The 19,413-nt window shown below is 46.5% G+C and overlaps 1 protein-coding gene across 1 annotated transcript; it reads left to right on the top strand.

The window, feature by feature from the left end:
- Positions 1 to 16,367: 16,367 nt before the first annotated feature.
- Positions 16,368 to 17,312, top strand: LOC309568288 (olfactory receptor 5V1-like; the record flags this gene model as incomplete). The annotated part of the gene is made up of 1 exon (XM_082273956.1): positions 16,368 to 17,312. The coding sequence occupies one exon, from the start codon at positions 16,368 to 16,370 to the stop codon at positions 17,310 to 17,312; it is 945 nt and encodes a 314-aa protein (XP_082130082.1).
- Between the last annotated feature and the right edge of the window lie 2,101 nt (positions 17,313 to 19,413).

Genomic DNA, 19,413 nt, shown 5'->3' with positions numbered 1-19,413 from the left:
CGGGTACAGTAATCTTGGTTTTGGAGGAAGTAGATGTAAGGTCTAACCCAGCTCCTCCGACGCTGGTTAGACCCTGCCTTTTACTGGACGGGCTGGGCAACCAGTTAGCTAATGTCCTTTAAGTGCACAGTACAAGCATAAGCCCAAAGCATGCCACCTTTGTCTCTCTGATTCTGAGAGGTGGAGATAGCTGACTGCCATGGGTTCCACAGGAGACTTGGATTCAACAGAAATTTCAGGTTCAGGCCTTGGTGGAGCTTGGAAGTTAGGAGCCAAGCAATATACCGGCCTTGGAAGTTTACGAGTTCTAAGTCTATCCTGGCACCTTTCATGATACCGGAGATCCAGACGAACACACAACTGAATTTTTCAAGATCTTCTGGGGAGTCCTTATAGACCAATTCGTCCTAAATGCGATCTGCAAGACCTTTACGGAAGGCTGCACGTAATGCCCCTAATTCTCATTTGGTCTCAGCCGCCAGGGTACGGAACTCAATAGCTTACTGTGCCACAGTCCTGGTACCTTGTTGTATGTCCAAAAGTGAGCACTCAGCTGCAGAAGCTCTATCTAATGTGTCAAATACAGTCTGAAGAGAAGCCAGAAAACAAACGTTTAAAAAAACCTCAGAAGTCCTCGGTATTACCACCAAACTTTTCAGGTAAGGGAAGTTTGAGTGGCACAGAAGAGGTGGGTTGAATTGGAGCAGGAGTCTGGACAGATACAGAGTGCCAAGGCAAATAAGACTTTAGCATAGCACAAAGTTCATCTAGCTTGGCATCCAGAGAAGAAAGATGCTGTTCATGAGCTCCAATCAATTGTCTCTGACGCGTAAGCGCCTTAACTATCTCAGCAGGGTCCACTGTCATTGTGGCCCGTTTGTTATGTCAGGTACCTGTGAGGTAAAGTCCGAAGTAGAGCTTGAGTGCTGAGGATTCAATCGAAAACGTAGTCAGGGAGGTCGGGCCGGCAACAGATTGGGCAAATTGGTATACAAACGAATTCCAAAGAATGGTCAGGCAGGCAGAGGTCATACACAAGCTGGCGGTGAAGTACGGAATCGGCAGGTTGGAGAGGAGTCAAGAATTCAGGAAAAAGTTCATAAACAATAATCAGAGTCTCAGAATATACAGCAAACCCAGGAAGATAATCCAAACAAATGGGCACTGAGCAACAGGAAGTGCTACTATTTATGGGCTGGTTAAATTGTACATTGTTCGCAGCTGGAAGCAGGTGGGGCTAGTGAGTCCAATGGAATTCATCAGGCTGGAAAATCACTGCAAAGACTCCAGAGCTTCCCTGTGGCACAACAGGCAAGGCTGCAGGCTGTGCAACCGGGAACCTCCCGGTTCAAGGACACCCTGGTACATGACATGGTGAAAGTGAATGAAACAGTACCCCAAGGGCCAGATAAAGGCAAGCAAAGGGCTGCAATTTGGAGACTGCTGCCCTATACCAATACAGGACACAGTAGTGGCAAAATGTTAAATCGAAGACACAGGCCCTTTTAGTAGGATGTTTTTAATTTGTGTAACCAAATTAGGGATACAACATGGCCACAGACTCCAGTGTTAACTCTACTCTCCATACTCCCAGGGTCCTTTAGGTAGCAAAGAAAGGTCTCTTATGATTCCTCCTCTCTGCAGATAGGGCAGTGATCCCTAGACACTGGAGATCGACCACCAATTTACATATCAGGGAGTAGGTCAATAAAGTTAACTGTATCATGAGAATTGGGAAACTAATTTCCCATTTACATGTTTGATGACAACATTTTGATGCAACATGTTGCATCTGGATGGAATTCTTTAACTCCTCCCATTTCAATTTTTCTTTGACCCAATTTCTTGCTGTCATGGTATCTCTCTTTTCCCCATCCTCCTTCGTACTGCCTGGTCCCTACTCCAATGTATAGGTGAGGTACCCAGGATGGCTCATCCCCAGCCATATGTATAATCATGACTGCCTAGCTCATTATTGTAACATCAGCCAACTTCATGGCACATTGCTTCCTGTGTACCATGTATCTTGTATTGTACCTACCTCAAAACCTTTGTACGGAGGACCCTGCTTCCTACTTCTGCACACTTTTTGTGCGGTATGTTGCAAACTTTAATAAAAGCCATTCTTTAAAAATGTTCCCAACAAGGACACGGACAGCAATGCCAAGAACCTTAGAGATGTTCTTACCCCATCAAATAACTGTCTATTGACCAATGTCATGGGGTCAAAGTTAACATCACCAGGAACACAAGGCTCAGAAGCATATTTTAGGCTCAAGCCCAAATAACGTAGATCAATGTTGTGTGGGTGTTTTCTCATACTCTAGATCAGGGGTAGGCAACCTTAAAGAGGTGGAGGTCTACATGAACAACATGGTAGAAGTCAAAGATCAGCGGGCACAGTGTTGCCCAGTGTCGCCTCCTCACACCTGACTTAAACCTCTAATTTCCGTACTAACGTGTTGCAATTGCGTGCATTGCACAGCAACCAGGGGTTTAAATCAAGCGGCGGGGAGGCAACATATACCCTCCTCACCACCTGTCCAACACACTAGGATCACTTAGTTCTTAGTTGCAACTAGAAGCAGCACCCTTAGTGCTCGTTCACGTGTACAATTGGGGGTGGTAAAACCCTGTGGTTCAGAGGCGTAACTAGAAACTTCAGGGCCCCAGTGCAAGAAATCAATAAGGGCCCCCCTGACCCCCCCCCCCTCTTCCATTTGAGCTCTGGGCTTCCAATTCTGGGAGGGCGTCCATGGACATCCCCCCAGAATCCTGCCTCCCACATGTCCCCTGAGGCGCACATCCAGCATGCTCTGTGACTGCTGCGTGTTCTTCGGACAATCACAGTGGCCCTTTACTATGTGATCAGCTGATCACATGTAAACAGACTTGTCGGTTATCAGCACTCCTTTTTTCCCCACGCTGTGTCTGTGTGAGGAAAGGAGAGCCGTTAACCAACAAGACTGTCAGTATATTGTTTACACTGATAATCAGGGCTCTGATCATCAGTGTCCTGATTATCAGTGCAGCCCCATCAGTGCTGCCAATCAGTGCTCATGAATGCTGCATATCAGTGCACTGCCCATTAGTGCTGCCTATCAGTGCTCATGAATGCTGCCTATAAGTGCTTGTGAAAAAGGTGTTCTGTTCAAGTCTTGAACAGAACACCTTTTTTATATGCTTGCCCCGGTTAGGTCAGACAAGTATTATTTCAATACAGGGACCTACAATAGCAATCTATAACCATATGCTCCTCACCCTTACCTTATATGCCTATAAGTGCTGCCTATCAGTGCCACCAATTAGTGCTCATCAATCCCACCTATCAGTGCCGCCTATCAGCGCTCATCATTGCCCATCAGTGCTGCCTATCAGTGCTCATCAATGTTGCCTATCAGTGCTACCTATCAGTGCCACCTATCAGTGCTCTCCAGTGCCGCCTATCAGTGATCATCAATGCCCATCAGTGCTGCCTATCAGTGCCTCCTATCAGTGCTCATCAATGCTGTCTATCAGTGCCTATCAGTGCTGCCTATCAGTGCCACCTATCAGTGCTAATCAATGCCTCTGATCAGCGCTCATCAATGCTGCCAATCAGTGCCACCTATCAGTGCTCATCAATGCTTCCTATCAATGCCACCTATCAGTGCTCATCAATGCCGCCTATCATTGCCATGTACCAGTGCTTATCAGTATTGTCTATCAGTGCTGCCATATAGTGATACTTAGTGCTCATCAATGCCCGCTATCAGTGCTCATCAGTGCCACCTATCAGTGTCCATCGATGTTGCCTATCAGTGCCATCTACCAGTGCTCATCAGTATTGTCTATCAGTGCTGCCATATAGTGATACTTAGTGCTCATCAATGCCCGCTATAGTGCTCATCAGTGCCACCTATCAGTGTCCATCGATGCAGCCTATCAGTGCCACTTATCAGTGCTCATCAATGCCGCCTATCAGTGCCCATCAATGCCGCCTATCAGTGCTCATCAATGCTGCATATCAGTGCCATCTATCAGTGCTCATCAATGCCGCCTATCAGTGCTCATCAATGCTGCCTATCAGTGCCATCTATCAGTGCTCCTCAATAAACATATATTTACGTCTGAACAGAGTTCGGCCCAACATGGCCAATTACTGTGAATGTTTCATTTGATGGTGATAAATAAGTGAGCCCCTGTTCATCAACGCGTTTCACAATTTGCTTCCTCAGGACACACAGAAGGATAACACAAGATAAAACAAGCCTCATTATCTTGTCCAGGCGTGAGCATGCATACATACAGAGTCTCCTCTGGGCGGGCACTGGGGCAAAAGGACAGAACGAACAGGCTGGTTCCCACATAGTCTAGTGTATTTAAAAACATTGATCATAAGAAGCTGTATGCCTAAAGGACTCCAGAAAAAAGGGGATCGATGGCTGCTCAAAATAAGGTATATATATTTCTATTTATTTGAACAGCAGATGATCGATGGGAACACTGCAGAAAATAAAGTAGCTGGGCACCCAATACAGAGCTGTTTGTAGTATATCCCTGAATACAGGGCTAGATATAGAGAAACTAGGGCAAAACCATTTTGCCAGACCAGTGGGGCCAATGTGTAGCTTGGAGATTGAGCTGGGAGGAGTGGGGAGGTTATTATTAAAATAATAAAAATAAAATAATATCAGGAAAATAATAGTTAAGGGGAGAAGGGGAAGGAATAATTAAAGTGGTTATAAGCCCTCTCATATACCCAGTGAAGTGAATAGACTCAGATGATACATAGAGATGGAACAAATCCTCCTGCATAAGTTACACTTGTTTATCTGCAGTCTTCCCTTCTCTTCATCCATTTAAGTGCAGATCCTGTTAAAAATCTTTCTTCATCTGTCAGCAGCAGAGAAGAGGATGCGGTTAAACTGTGTGAGAGCTGATTGGAGGAAAGGGACATCCCCCTCCCCCCAACCCCCCTCTACATAGGCAGAGGAACGAAGGAACATGCAGAGCTGTATTCCGAATAGACAAGCTGTGTGCTTCTCTCCCTCCCCGACACAAATTGTAGCTCATGTTATCTCATGTGTGCGGAAAACTTCTCAGATGTGCTGATAACAGAGGAACGAAGCAGCAGAGAGAAACTGCAGCTTGGGAGAGAGATAAGTAAAAACTACAGATATACAGTATGTGCTTAGTTCAACTTTCATGCCTGGGGCTTACTTTAAGGCTGAGTAAGGTAAGCCAGATGTTAACAAGGGGTTACCTAGGAATACATTTTTTAGTGATCGACCGATATCGTTTTTTCATTGCCGATACCGATATTTTGCTCATTGCGTATCGGTATTGGCCGATATTTTCGTACATCCTGGTGGGCTGGGAGACCTGGGCGAGCCGCGGAAGGCGGCGGGAGGGTGGGCGATACGATAACTTTTGCGCAAACCAATCAAAATACGCTTATTGTGATTTTTTTTTTACCAAAAATATGTAGCAGAATACAAATTGGCCTAAAATGATGAATACATTAGATTTTTACTTTTTTTTTTATTGGGAATGTTTTATAGCAGAATGTGAAAAATATTGTTTGGTTTTTTCAGAATTTTCGCTCTTTTTTTTGTTTATAGCGCAAAAAATAAAAAACCGCACAGGTGATCAAATACCACCAAAAGAAATCTCTATTTGTGGGGGAAAAAGGACATCAATTTTATTTGGGTACAGCAATTCACCACTGCGCAATTATCTGTTAAAGTAACGCAGTGCCGAATCGCAAAAAATGGCCTGGTCATTAAGGGGGAAAAACCTTCCGGTCCAGAACTGGTTAAGCAAAAGATATTTACATATGCAGACAGTAGAGAGCAGTAGATCCCTACAGTAGTTTCCACAAGTGGTTAAAGAATTTGGCTTAGTTAATCCCTCTTGCTTGTAGCTCATCAGCATGAGATAACACAAGCCACTTTTCAGTCCTAACTTTCCCTCACTGAGCCCATTGCAAACTCAACCACACATATTGTAGCATTACAGGGGCGTTGCAAAGATCAGAATCATGTGACAAGAGCCTGTTCACACCTGAGCATTTTTCAGGACCGTTGTATGTCAACCAGGTTCTAGCTACGCTGCTATGCGTAACACCATCAGAAATTAACTCTATATGAGAAACAAGAAAAAAAGAAAAAAGAAATAAAATAACGGAAAATTGTCTATCAAATACTTACCGTAATTTTCCTTTCCTGATGGACTCCATGGCAGCATGCGTTCAGGTAGTCCCGCCTGCTCTCCTACCCTATAGGAAACAACCAAAATAGTCCTGGCGCTGGACCTCCAAGTGACCACCTTTGGGGGTACTGGAACCATGAACCACAAGAGTATGGTAATGGAGGCAATAAAAAAGGAAAATTCTTTAAAATTGATACCACATACAGTGCTGCCAAATCCCAAGCACAGGATGAATTGCGTAAAGTAGAAGGAGGGATGGCACATAGCGGTAGTATATAAGGCTGGACACCACTGGATAACAAACAGTCAATAAATTATAACGGTTAAAAGTTTTATGAAGTTACCAATTAAAATGCATCAACCAACCACCGGTCTTCAGGTCCTAGGCGTCACATGAGGGCGTTGTGGGGGTCCCACTTGGTCTGATGGAATACCATTTGGCCAGATCCTGTTGGGGACAGGGAGTGGATCCTGATGGAAAGTAAAGACAGAGATGGAGGACAGCCTGGCGTGTGTGTCAGCCGTTGCACACACATTTACTGGACCTCACGTCACTTCCAGGAACCTCCTCACACAAGCGTCACAAGCGTCAGTGAGCCATGGGCATTGCTGAGCACAGACCGGCGTGGAACGCAAGCTTCTCGTTGCCGTGACTACATGTTTCCTGCACATGCGCTTTGTCAAGTCTTGACAAAGCATCCGTGTTCTGTAACTAGCCTACTCAGGAACTGGGAGGGAACTCCTGCTGCCATGGAGTCCATCAGGAAAGGAAAATTACGGTAAGTATTTGATAGACAATTTTCCGTTTTCCTGACAAACTCCATGGCAGCATACGTTCGGGAAATAACTCACCAAACACACTCGGGTGGGAAGATGCTGAACAAAAATATTTAATTAGTACCATCAACTGACATCACTTGAACACCAAAATTAACAGAAGATAAGGCAGCCGGTTCAACACAATAATGAGACAGAAAGGTGTTGATAGACGACCAAGATGCTGCCCTGCAGATTACATCAGGAGCGACGTGCCTAGAGACTGCCCACGATGTGGGGACGCTTCGGGTTGAATGTGCCGTCACCACCTCCGGAGGAGCCAAGCCCTTTGCTCTGTACGCCCACTGAATGGCCTGGACAATCCATGCAGCAACCGCTCTCGATGAAGCACGCATTCCTTTTTTCTTCCCATGAAGGAGGACGAAAAGAAAATCTGACTGACGAAAGGAAGATGTGGCCGCCGCACCGGGCGCAACATCTGGGGGGGGCGCATCCACTCCGCAGTGTCATGTCACTCTGACATAGGCTGGCCGCCGCCGCCCGCTGAGTCTGCTCTCTGCAGTGCCCCTGGCTCACTCTCACTGCTGGCTGGCTTCGGCTTGGCAGCTCGGCTGCTCGGCTCCCGAATCCGATCCAGCCAGCGTCACCCACTGTGGAGTGGTGTGGGGGGGGGGGGGAGACAGGCCAGGCATGCGGTGGGTGCGGAGAGCTGAGGGACTGTCTGGGGGAGGGACTAACCCGTGCAGCGGCCGACCAGCGCAGCGCGGGAGAGAACCACCAGGCACCAGGCTAGCAGCAGAAGAAGCCGGCGCAGCGAGGAAGAGTCACAGGACTGGAGTCAGCAATTTCAGCAAAGAAGGCAGGTGAGAGGCCAGAGAGCCTGGTGACAGTGGTGCTGCAGGAGGAAAACCTGGCCTGTGGTCGGGAGTCGGGACACGGGTGAAAAAAAGGTAGGAGTACTACTGGCTGTACTAGTGACTGTCTGACTGACTACTGAGTGAGAAGACTATGTAAAGGGGATCTATTTTATGGGGAACCTGGCCTGCTGTAAGGGGGAGATCAAATGGGGGGGCGGGACCTCACCTCACTCTGGCCTGCTGTAAGGGGGATCTATATGGGGGACCTGATCCCCCATATAGATCCCCCTTACAGTAGGCCAGGGTGAGGTGAGGTCCCCCGTATAGATCCCCCTTACAGCAGGCCAGGCTGAGGTTAGGTCTGGGGTCCCCCATTTAGAGCCCCCCCTTACAGCAGGCCAGGGTCCGGACCTCACCTCACCCTGGCCTGCTGTAAGGGGTGATCTATATGGAGGACCTCCCCTCACCCTGGCCTGCTGTAAGGGGGGATCTATATGGAGGACCTCACCTCACCCTGGCCTGTTGTAAGGGGGATCTATATGGGGGACCTGGGATCTATATGGGGGACCTCACCCTGGCCTGCTGTAAGGGGGGATCTATATGGGGGACCAGGTCCCGTCCCCCATATAGATCCCCCCTTACAGCAGGCCAGGGTGAGGTGAGGTCCCCCATATAGATCCCCCCTTACAGCAGGCCAGGGTGAGGTGAGGTCCCGTCCCCCATATAGATCTCCCCCCTTACAGCAGGCCAGGGTGAGGTGAGGTCCCCCATATAGATCCCCCCTTAAAGCAGGCCAGGGTGAGGAGAGGTCCCGTCCCCCATATAGATCTCCCCCTTACAGCAGGCCAGGGTGAGGAGAGGTCCCGTCCCCCATATAGATCTCCCCCTTACAGCAGGCCAGGGTGAGATGAGGTCCGGGTCCCCCATATAGATCCCCCTCACCCTGGCCTACTGTAAAGGGGGTGATCTATATGGGGGACCTCACCTCACCCTGGCCTGCTGTAAGGGGGGAGCTATATGGGGGACCTCGCCCTGGCCTGCTGTAAGGGGGATCTATATGGGGGACCTTAACCTGGCCTGCTGTAAGGGGGGATCTATATGGGGGACCTCACCTCACCCTGGCCTGCTGTAAAGGAGGATCTATGGGGGACCTGCCCAGGCCTGCTCTAAAGGGGGATCTATAGGGACCCTGCTCTAAAGGGGATCTATGCCATAGATCCCCCCTTTAGAGCAGGATCCCCATAGATCCCCTTTAGAGCAGGCCAGGGCCCCCATAGATCCCCTTTAGAGCAGGCCAGGGTCCCCATAGATACCCTTTTAGAGCAGGGTGCCCATAGATTCCCCACTTTAGAGAAATGTCCCCATAGATTATATGGGGACCATTCTCTAAAGGGGGATCTATGGGGACCCTGCTCTAAAAGGTGATCTATGGGGACCCTGGCCTGCTCTAAAGTGCTTAGGGTTTCTTTAACTAATCTAGTGGAAGTGACTCAAGTGCTAAAATCCCGCAGGTTAGGGGGCGCAAATAACTTGCCTTGCCCTGGGTGCTGACAACCTACGCTACGCCACTGCCGCCAGATATTGTTTCAGGGTATTACCGACATCAAGAGGATCAGGATGGACCAAAGAATCTTCACCAGTCCCGAAGGTGGGAAGGACAATGTCTATGTTCTCATGAAAGACGGAAGTAACCTTACTCGCCACATTTAATGAACAGGATGGGCCAGGCAGAAGGATGCCTCACCGGACTTCCGGGCAATACTAGGCCACCTGCAGAAGCTGGGCTTTCTTGGCCAGCACCAATGCTCTTGCAGAGGTTTCTTCAGTTGCCCCCTCCATACCCTGCTAAGAACAAAGGGCTTAGTGGAGGAACAGCGACCACGATCCACGGTCGCACATTGCCAGACCCAATAGAATCCTAGAGGTAGGAACGCACCTCCATGTGCTTCCAGAGGAGGACAAAAAAGGAACACGGATGCTGTGAAACACATTTAATGAACAGGACGGGCCAGGCAGAAGGACGCAGCACCGGACTTCTGGGAAATACTAGGCCACCCACAGCAACTGTGCTTTCTTGGCCAGCACCAATGCTCCTGCAGAGGATTCTTCAGTTGCCCCCTCCATACCTTGCTAAGAACAAAGGGCTTAGCGGAGGAACAGCGACCACGATCCACAGTCGCACATTGCCAGACCCAATAGAATCCAAGATGTAGGAATGCACCTCCATGTGCTTCCAGAGGAGGACAAAAAAGGAACATGGATGCTGTGAAAGGGAGCAAAGATTTATGGGAGTGGGGTCCTATAGGGTAGGAGAGGAGGCGGGACTACCCGAACGTATGCTGCCATGGAGTCTGTCAGGAAAAATAATTTTAAAATATTTAAACTTTTTTTTTTAATTATAAAATGTTTTTTCAAAAATGTAAAAAACAATAAAAAAAAAACCTGCTAATTCACACAGCTTCTTTGTTATCTTTGTGTCCTCTAAGAACGATTTTAGTATATTTTTAGTGAAAATGTTGTTTTTATATACAGTATATGAGGGGGGCCTTTCAGGTAGGCTGTAAGGGGCCCCGTGATTTTTATCAGCAGCCCTGCAAACACCTGCAAAAACACCTGAAAAACACCCGAAAAAACACCCAAAAAAAAATGCCTGAAAATGATACGCTCAGGTGTGAATGGAGCCTAAAAGCTGATTGTGCTCAATTACATTTTTTTCTGGATGAATTTAGTAGTTTAAAGATTAATTGTATGTTGTTATTATTATTATTATTATTTGGAATTTAAATAGTACCAACAGTTTGCTCAGCAATTTACAAAACGAAGGGAGACGGTACAGTTATAATATAGTTCAAGGTAAGAATATTTAAAAGGTCCCTGCTCTAGAGAGCTTATTATTTTTTATGTGTTCTTTCATTAATGTAATTTTATTTGTTCTATAATTGTTATACTATTATTCCAGGTATATAATTAGTAGTGGCGGGAGAGAAATTCCCAGTGGGTTCTGCTTTCAGGATAAATTCTCTAAACATTCAGCGGTTCCCATTAGGTAGGTGCAGGCTAAGTGTGACATCGGCTTTCAAGATTCACAATGTTATAGCACAAAATAATATTAATAATAACAACAATAATATTAATAATGAAAAAAGTATAGATATTGTAGTCTACAGACCTTTCATCTGAGCGGTTTTCTGTCGTTTTTATGATCTTGTTGTAATACCTTCATAACTGTTTTGTGACATTTCATACACAACCATTTTTTCAAATGCCAAGGTATGTTGTCTAATATTTTTATTGCTTTATAGTAACATTATTTGTCACATGTACTTTGTAAGCCCCTTTCACACGGGGCGGATCCGCTCGGCGGACTCCACTAGCTCAGTGGGGATCGATCAGTTGATCCCCGCTGAGCAGGCGGATGACAGGTCTGTCTCCGCTCACTGTGCAGAGACAGAGCTGTCAGAGTCCTGCTCTCCTCTATGGGGGGATCGGATGAAAATGGACAGCATATCCGTTTTCATCCGGTCCGATCCGATCCGACCTGCTGAACACATCTCCGCTGACATCCACCTCTCCATAGAGGAGAATGGGTGGCCCGCAGTGGCGGCTGGTGCTCCATCAGTCGGGGGGCAGACGGACCCCCCCCCCAATCACTTCAGCCCGCACCACCATATCCCCCCCCCCCCTGTGCCAGTTTTCTTACCTTGCTCCACGAGACTGACAGGCAGCGGCGGCGGCTTCCCCCTCAGTCTCAATCTTCCCTCTCTGCGGCCGTCTCCTCCCCCCCTTCTTGGCCAATAGGATGCCTTTTCCTTTCGGACGATCGGGAAACGGGTCTCAGAACCCACTTCCTGATTGGCCCAAGAGGAGAATCAGTGTGGCAATAGCGAATATTCATTGTCTATTGCCACACAACTGGGTGGGATCAGGATGCAGTGCTCTGCGCCCGAGCCCACCCTTTTTTGAAGCCTATTAGAGCCTCTGGCTTTAATCATGTGCTTAAAAAAAAAAAATCCTCCACTGGAATCCATGCGTCTGGCGCCCTGCATGTAGATTAGGAGGCTGGACGCATGGATAGGGGGGGCGGCACCCCTGCGCCCCGAATGGACGGGCCGCCACTGGTGGCCTGATTGGGACCGCCTGGGACAGGTGGACCTGATCAGTCCGATCGTGTGAAAGGGACCTTATACTAAAACCAGCACCAGCAAGCGGCAGAAGAAAATTTTTCATTCCAGACAAAAACAGGTCAGGCCTTCGGCCTTCGGCCACCAGCGGGGAAGCTGATTCATGGGGCCGGCAGCCGCGATTGCCGCCGGGCACCCCCGATCGCTCCCCGTGGAGAGAGAACGGCGGTCTGCTGTTGTAAACACAGCAGACCGTTGTTCTCTCAGCTATCAATACAGAGCTCATGTGTTCCTCCTATTTAGGAACACAGGTCTCTGTGTTGATTCCATAAGCCCATCCCCCCACACAGTTAGAAAACACCTCCTAGGCTTACATTTAACCCTTTGATCGCCCCTGGGTTAACCCCTTCCCTACCAGTATCATTAGTGCCGTAACAGCGCATATTTTTAGCACTGATTACTATAGTAATGTCACTGGTCCCCCCCAAAAGTGTCAAAAGTTTCAGTTAGGTGTCCGATCTGTCCGCCGCAATGTCGCAGTCCCGCTAAAAATCGCTGATCGCCGCCATTACTAGTAAAAAATAAATAAATAAATAAAAATTACATAAAATCTTTCCCCTAGTTTGTAGACGCGATAACTTTTGCGCAAACCAATCAAAATATGCTTATTGGGATTTTTTTTCACCAAAAATATGTAGCAGAATACAAATTGCCCTAAAATGATGAAAAATTAGATTTTTACATATTTTTTATTGGGAATGTTATATAGCAGAAAGTGAAAAATATGTTTATTTTTTTTCAGACTTGTCGCCCTTTATTTATTTAAAGTGCAAAAAAATAAAAAATGGCAGAGGTGATCAAATACCACCAAAAGAAACCTCTATTTGTAGAGAAAAAAGGACATCAATTTTATTTGGGTACAGCATCGCACAACCGCGCAATTGTCCGTTAAAGTAACGCAGTGCCGAATTGCAAGAAATGGCCTGGTTATTAAGGGGGAAAATCTTCCGGTCCAGAAGTGGTTAAAGAGAGCAGATCTTTGATCATGTCTAGGTAAACATGTTTTTCCCGTATCTTAGTCACTCGAAATTCTTTGGGCCTCAGCTACATTGGCGCTCCGCTTGTCTGCCTCCTCCCCCCCTCCGCTGCCACATTTGGCACCTTTTGTGGGGAAGGGGGTACCCGGTTTTGACTTCCGGCCCAGTTCACTGCCGCCCCCCTCCATCCACCCACAGCCGGCAGATTCAGAAAGCGCAGAGCAATCCGCGCATGCGCAGTAGGAATCCGGCTGTGAAGCTGCAAGGCTTCACTGTTGGTTTCCCTTAGCCAGGACGGCAGCACCAAAACCTGAGAGCTGATTCAAGAATTGGCTCGGGCGAGGACATCGCAGGATGCCTGGACAGGTAAGTGTCCTTATAGTAAAAGTCCGCAGCTACAGAATTTGTTGACTTTTAATTTATTTTTTGGGGGGGGGGAGGAACTCTTCTTTAACTGCTTCAATACCGGGCACTTTCACCCCCTTCCTGACCAGGCCAATTTTCAGCTTTCAGCTGTGTCACAATATGACACAAATAGAGCTTTATTTTGGTGGTATTTAATCACAGCTGGGTTTTTTATTTCTTACAAAGAAAAAAAAAGGAAAAGAAAAAAAAAGACAGAAAATTTTGAAAAAAAAAAAGTTTTTCTTATTTTCTGTGAGTAAATTTTGAAAATAAGTAATTTTTCTCCACTGATGTGCAGTTATGAGGCAGCACTTATGGGCACTGATAGGCTGCACTGATGGGCACTGATGAGGTGGCACTTATGGGCACTGATGAGGAGGTACTAATATGCTGCACTGATGAGCACTGATAGGCGGCACTGATGGGCACTGAAAGGCGGCACTAATGGGCACTGAGAGGTGGCACTAATAGGCGGCACTAACGGGCAGCACTGATGGGCACTGACGGGCAGCACTGATGGGCAGCACTGATGGGCAGCACAGATGAGCAGGCACTGACTGGCAACACTATGGGCACTGATTGTGGGCACTGTGGGCACTGATTGTGGGCACTATGGGCACTGATTGTGGGCACTGTGGGCACTGATTGTGGGCACTGTGGGCACTGATGGTGGGCACTGATGGCTGGCACTGTGGGCACTGATGGTTAGGACTGATTGTGGGCACTGTTTTTTAGCTTTTCTATAATCAGGGCACTGATGATCAGTGCACTGATTACCTTTCCTAGGTTCCCCTTTGAGGAGGAGCTGCTGATCAGCTCTCCTCGCCACGCACTCTGACAGTGTGAGGTGAGGAGAGACGATAAATGGCACTTCCTCATTTACATGTGACCGGCTGTGATTGGACACAGCCGATCACATGGGTAAAGAGCCACGTCATTGGCCCTTTACCAAGATCGGGTTCGCACCGTGTCCTAGCAACATGGTGCGGCCACTATCGTCGCACTGCGTGCCTCCGCGGGCGCGCGAGAAAGGCTGTTTTGGTGCACCGTCATATGACGGCGTCCCAGAACAAGAGCCCCACCGCTCCACCACCATTTGATGGTGGGCGGGAATTAGTTAACTGCTTCAAGACCGCCCCTCGCGCATTAACTGCGACAGGGCGGCCAGCTGCGTGAAACAACGTATCTGTACGTCACACCTCCCTGGTCTGGGGGCGCGTGCATGCCGCTGGGAACCTGCTCCCGCTGTGATTGGACACACAGCGGGAGCCAATCAGCCAGTCTGGCAGATGTTACGTCCACCGGAACCCGACGATCTTTTCCAGAGAGAGGCAGAAGGGCGATCTGCCTATGTTCCCTTACCCTGAATGACGGCCGCAGCACCCGAGAGCCGATATGAAAATCGGCTTCGGGTGTCGACATTGCGTGAACCCTGGACAGGTAAGTTCAAATAATTAAAAGTCAGCAGCTACAGTATTTGTAGCTGCTGACTTTTATTTATTTTTTCCTGCGGGGCGGAACTCCTCTTTAATAAATTTCATATAAGATAGAATAACTACTATACCATTAGCACATCAATATTTTGAATTCTTCTTTAGAGCCAGCAGGGGGGGCTCTGGTGTCCTTTTCATATGTAAAATACTGCATCACTCTCAACAATGATAGAGGGGGCAACAAGGAGCTTGATAGTTACATAGTTACATAGTAGTTGAGGTTGAATAAAGACAATAGTCCATCCAGTTCAAACTGTGTAGATGTGTGTGGCCGTAATCATTTCTCATACCCCTGAATGTTCTGATCCTTGAGATGTACATCCAAGAGTCTTTTGAAAGCAACCATACTTCCCGCAGAAACCACCTCTTGTGGTAGAGAATTCCACAATCCTGAAGGCCTAACAGTAAAGAACCCCCTGCGTTGCCTGAGGTTAAAACGCTTCTCCTCTAATCGCATTGAATGCCCTCGAGTCCTCATGCAATCCCTTCGACTGAATAGCTTTTTTTCTATGCTGAGATCACCATTGAGGTATTTATAAATTGCTATCATGTCCCCTCTCAGGCGTCTCTTCTCCAGGGAGAATAAATGAAGCGATTGCAGATGCTCCTCATAATTAAGGTACTCCAATCCCCTAATCAGTTTAGTTGCCCTTCTCTGGACTCTCTCCAGCTCCATCACATCCCTCCTGAGGACTGGCGACCAGAAATGGACAGAATACTCCAGATGCGGTCGGACCAGAGTTTTATAAAGTGGAAGGATTATAGTTTTATCTCTGGAATACATCCCTTTCTTTATGCATGCTAATATTCTTATTTGCCTCCTTGTATTGCTCGAAAGCCGATACTGCTAAAGCCGATATATTTCTTGAAGGCCTTTTTTTTTTACCCCTAATAAGTTTTTTAACATTATGGTTTAGCCAGCCAGGTTTGGCTTTGTCTCTTCTAAATTTATTTCCCATAGGAATGCACTGCGAGATGCATTTGTTTAATATTTTCCTAAAGCATTCCCATTTTTTCTCCATGGTCAGTGTTCCCAGGGTTTGGTCCCAGTTTACCCTGTCCATCATTGAGCACAATTTGGGAAAGTTTGCCCATTTGAAGTTTAGGGTTCTTATGTTACCCTCTTGCCTTGTTATATTGTTATTTACGCTAAATGTTATCATCCTGTGATCGCTAGAGCCTAGGTTGTTCTGGACTCTGGTCTTTTCTGATTTCTGCCCTTTGTAGGATGTTTTCTCATATACTTCTATTGTGCGTTATCGGGATAGGAGCACCTATTGAATGTACGTAGTAGGTCACTTAGAGATGGGGAATGCCTGGGAAAAGTAGAGGAGTGGATGGTGAACTTTCAATCGATAAGGGCTTTGTCATGTTGACAAATGGGAAAAATTTAGCCAACAATTTGGACTGGCTCCTCTGACTCCATCATCTACCCCAGAAGTTTTATTGAAACGCATCCTTTAATGAGTGACTTTTGTGTTTTAGATGCCCTTTACTGGAGTGCACCCGTACAAGAACCAGACAATGGTGAAACATATTTTATTGCTGAATTTTTCCAATGATCGGTTCTTTATTATCACCTTTATGTTATCCCTTATTTATTGCACTATCCTGATTGGCAATTTCTGCATTTTCATCATCATTAGGGTTGAAGCGCATCTGCACACACCAATGTATTTTTTTCTTAGTAATCTCTCTGTATTGGACATTTGTTACTCCTCGACTACTCTCCCATTCATATTATTCAATTGTGCTACAGACAACAAAAGGATTTCCCTTGTCAATTGTATTGCACAGTTGTATATGTTTGTCTCTCTAGGTGGAGTTGAGTGTATTCTTTTGGCTGTGATGGCGTATGACCGTTTTGTTGCCATATGCAACCCGTTACGTTATCCGGTGATCATGAGTATGAAAATTTGTGCCGTTCTTGTAGCTGCATCATGGTTGAGTGGGTTCCTCGATTCGATCCTTCATACAGTCATGGCTTCCAAACTTATATTCTGTAATTTGGAAGACAGTATAAATCATTTTTATTGTGATGTTCCACCATTGGTACAAGTGGCCTGTAACTCCACCAGGACCAGCAAAATATTAATGTATGTCGTTAGTGTGTTCCTTGGCTTCGGCCCATTTCTTTACATTGTTATAACCTACTTCCACATCATCTCCACCATTATGAAGATCAAGTCTTCTGAAGGACGATCAAAAACCTTTTCTACCTGCTCATCCCATCTCATCGTAGTCACAGCGTTCTACAGCACAGGTATCCTAAATTACGTTGGACCAAGAGGTTACTCCGTTGAGCTGGAAAATTTAGCATCTTTCTTGTACAGCATTCTGACACCAGTCGTAAACCCAATAATTTACTGTTTGAGGAACAAAGAAGTCAAAGGGGCTTTCAGAAAACATTTCTGGAGAATTTCCGACTGACTGATAACATTGTATTTATACACTATATAACCAAAAGTATTGGGACGCCTGCCTTTACACACACAAACTATAATAAAATCCCAGTCTTAGTCCATAGGGTTCAATATTGAGTTGGCCCACCCTTTGCAGCTATAACAGCTTCAACTCTTCTGGGAAGGCTGTCCACAAGGTTTAGGAGTGTGTCTATGGGATTGTTTGACCATTCTTCCAGAATCCCTTTTGTGAGGTCAGGCACTGATGTTGGACAGGAAGGCCTGGCTCTCTGTCTGCACTCTAACTCATCCCAAAGGTGTTTTATGGAGTTTGGGGTTAGGACTCTGTACAGGCCAGTCAAGTTCCTCCCCCCTAAACTCGCTCATCCATGTCTTTATGGACCTGTCTTTATGGACCTTCTTTATGAACCCTACTGACTAAGACTGGGATGCCATTAAAGTTCATGTGTGTGTAAAGGCAGGCGTCCCAATACTTTTGGTAATATAGTGTATATGCTGTATTACTCTGTATGTTAATTTTCAGCTCATGAAACCTGGAGTAATACAACGCGGCAAGGGGCGTTTGTTATGAATAACAAATTTCAGTTTCATTCCCCCCCCCCCATCAATCCCTGTATGACCTATGCCTAACACCTAACTCAATCCATTCACCTTACCATAACACTAAGAAACTCTGTCGCTGAGACTAAAAAAAAAAAAAACAAAACGTCAAAAAGTGCAACCTGCCGAAGGAGAGGGTTCATACTCACCTACTCTGCAATCTACAACCACCTGAAACATATTCACTTCCGGGTGAGTCAGATGCCGGTCCCCCGATGTGCAGGCAACGAGAGATATACAGGTCTGCCATGTCAGCCCCATGCTAAGAAGTACCATCACAAAATTAGCAGCTCAAAAAATGTCCCATAACTTATTGACATACAAGAAGCAAGAGAAATGTATTGTATCCATACCCGCCTGTGAGTAGCATCACCAGCCTGTCCACTTATCCAATGTCTTCAGCAACCAGTAGACTTTAGAGGGTACATGCACGTTCCAATGGCCTTCAGGGCAGCAAATCCTTCAGAGCACCTCGTAGACTTGCTAGTCTATCCTGCAGACATAGCCGTTTTTGTCAATGTAGAAAGATAGGAAGACAGGAAGTGGAAGATTTTAACAAACAGCTATGGGGTTCTGACGAGGTCTAGTAGCCAATATTTCACTGAATTAAGAAAAGGTGGGCTTTATATTGGGAAAAGGGCTGGGGAGAAGGTGGACTACAATATTTGTAACTGCACCAAAGCACTAACTGATGCATGCATAAAGCATGAACATTCTTCAAGTAGGCAACAGCTGATGGCGGTTGGGTAGTAGTGGAATATTTGTACACTGAGAGGGCCGAAGACCACCTTCTGGATAAAAGTCTAAAGACTTGCAAAACTGAATGTTATTTACTATAAAGAACAATGGACTGCCAAACTTTACCTCTAACATACCACTAATGATGCCTTAAGCACTTTGGAGGCCAATGGAGGCCAATGGTGAGTAGAGCCAAGACCATGGAAGAAACTTTACAAAAGACCCTCTTAAGTCTGGACTTTGCTGCTACTTTAGTAAAAGTTGACAAAGGTATATGATGTCTGTGTATTTTTACTTCCGAGCAGCCATATATATTTGGCTGTGGACATCTAACTCTTGGATTTTTTATTAAGCTACATGTAGCCATACTGTCTCCCTCAATGCTACCGATGATGCCCGAATTAATTTACGTGTCAGTGGAGACCAATGGCCAATCCAGCCAAGACGAAGAAAGAAACTTAATAGGAGACCCTCTTAACCACTTGCCGACACTAAAGCTTAGATATATGGCGCCAAAGTGACACTTCCGAGCCTGGGGCAGCACACACACCGTGATTATACACAACGGGAGCTGATCGGCGGGAACGGCTGACTTGATGTCCACCTGCACCCGCCAATCCTTCTGTAAAGGGGGAGAACGGCGATCAACAAGGCAGATCACCATTCTGTCAGTACAGAAAGCATGGATCCTGTTTTCCTCCAAAGCAGGGGCACCAATCCATGCCTTCCGCTAATAAAAGCACCTCCCCTATGACAGTGCATATTTTTTT

The sequence above is a fragment of the Pelophylax lessonae genome (genome assembly GCF_965119305.1).
Source record: "Pelophylax lessonae genome assembly, chromosome: 12".
NCBI lineage: Eukaryota > Metazoa > Chordata > Amphibia > Anura > Ranidae > Pelophylax > Pelophylax lessonae.
Note: the sequence above shows the minus strand (reverse complement) of the source record. Positions and strands in the feature narration are given on the sequence as shown.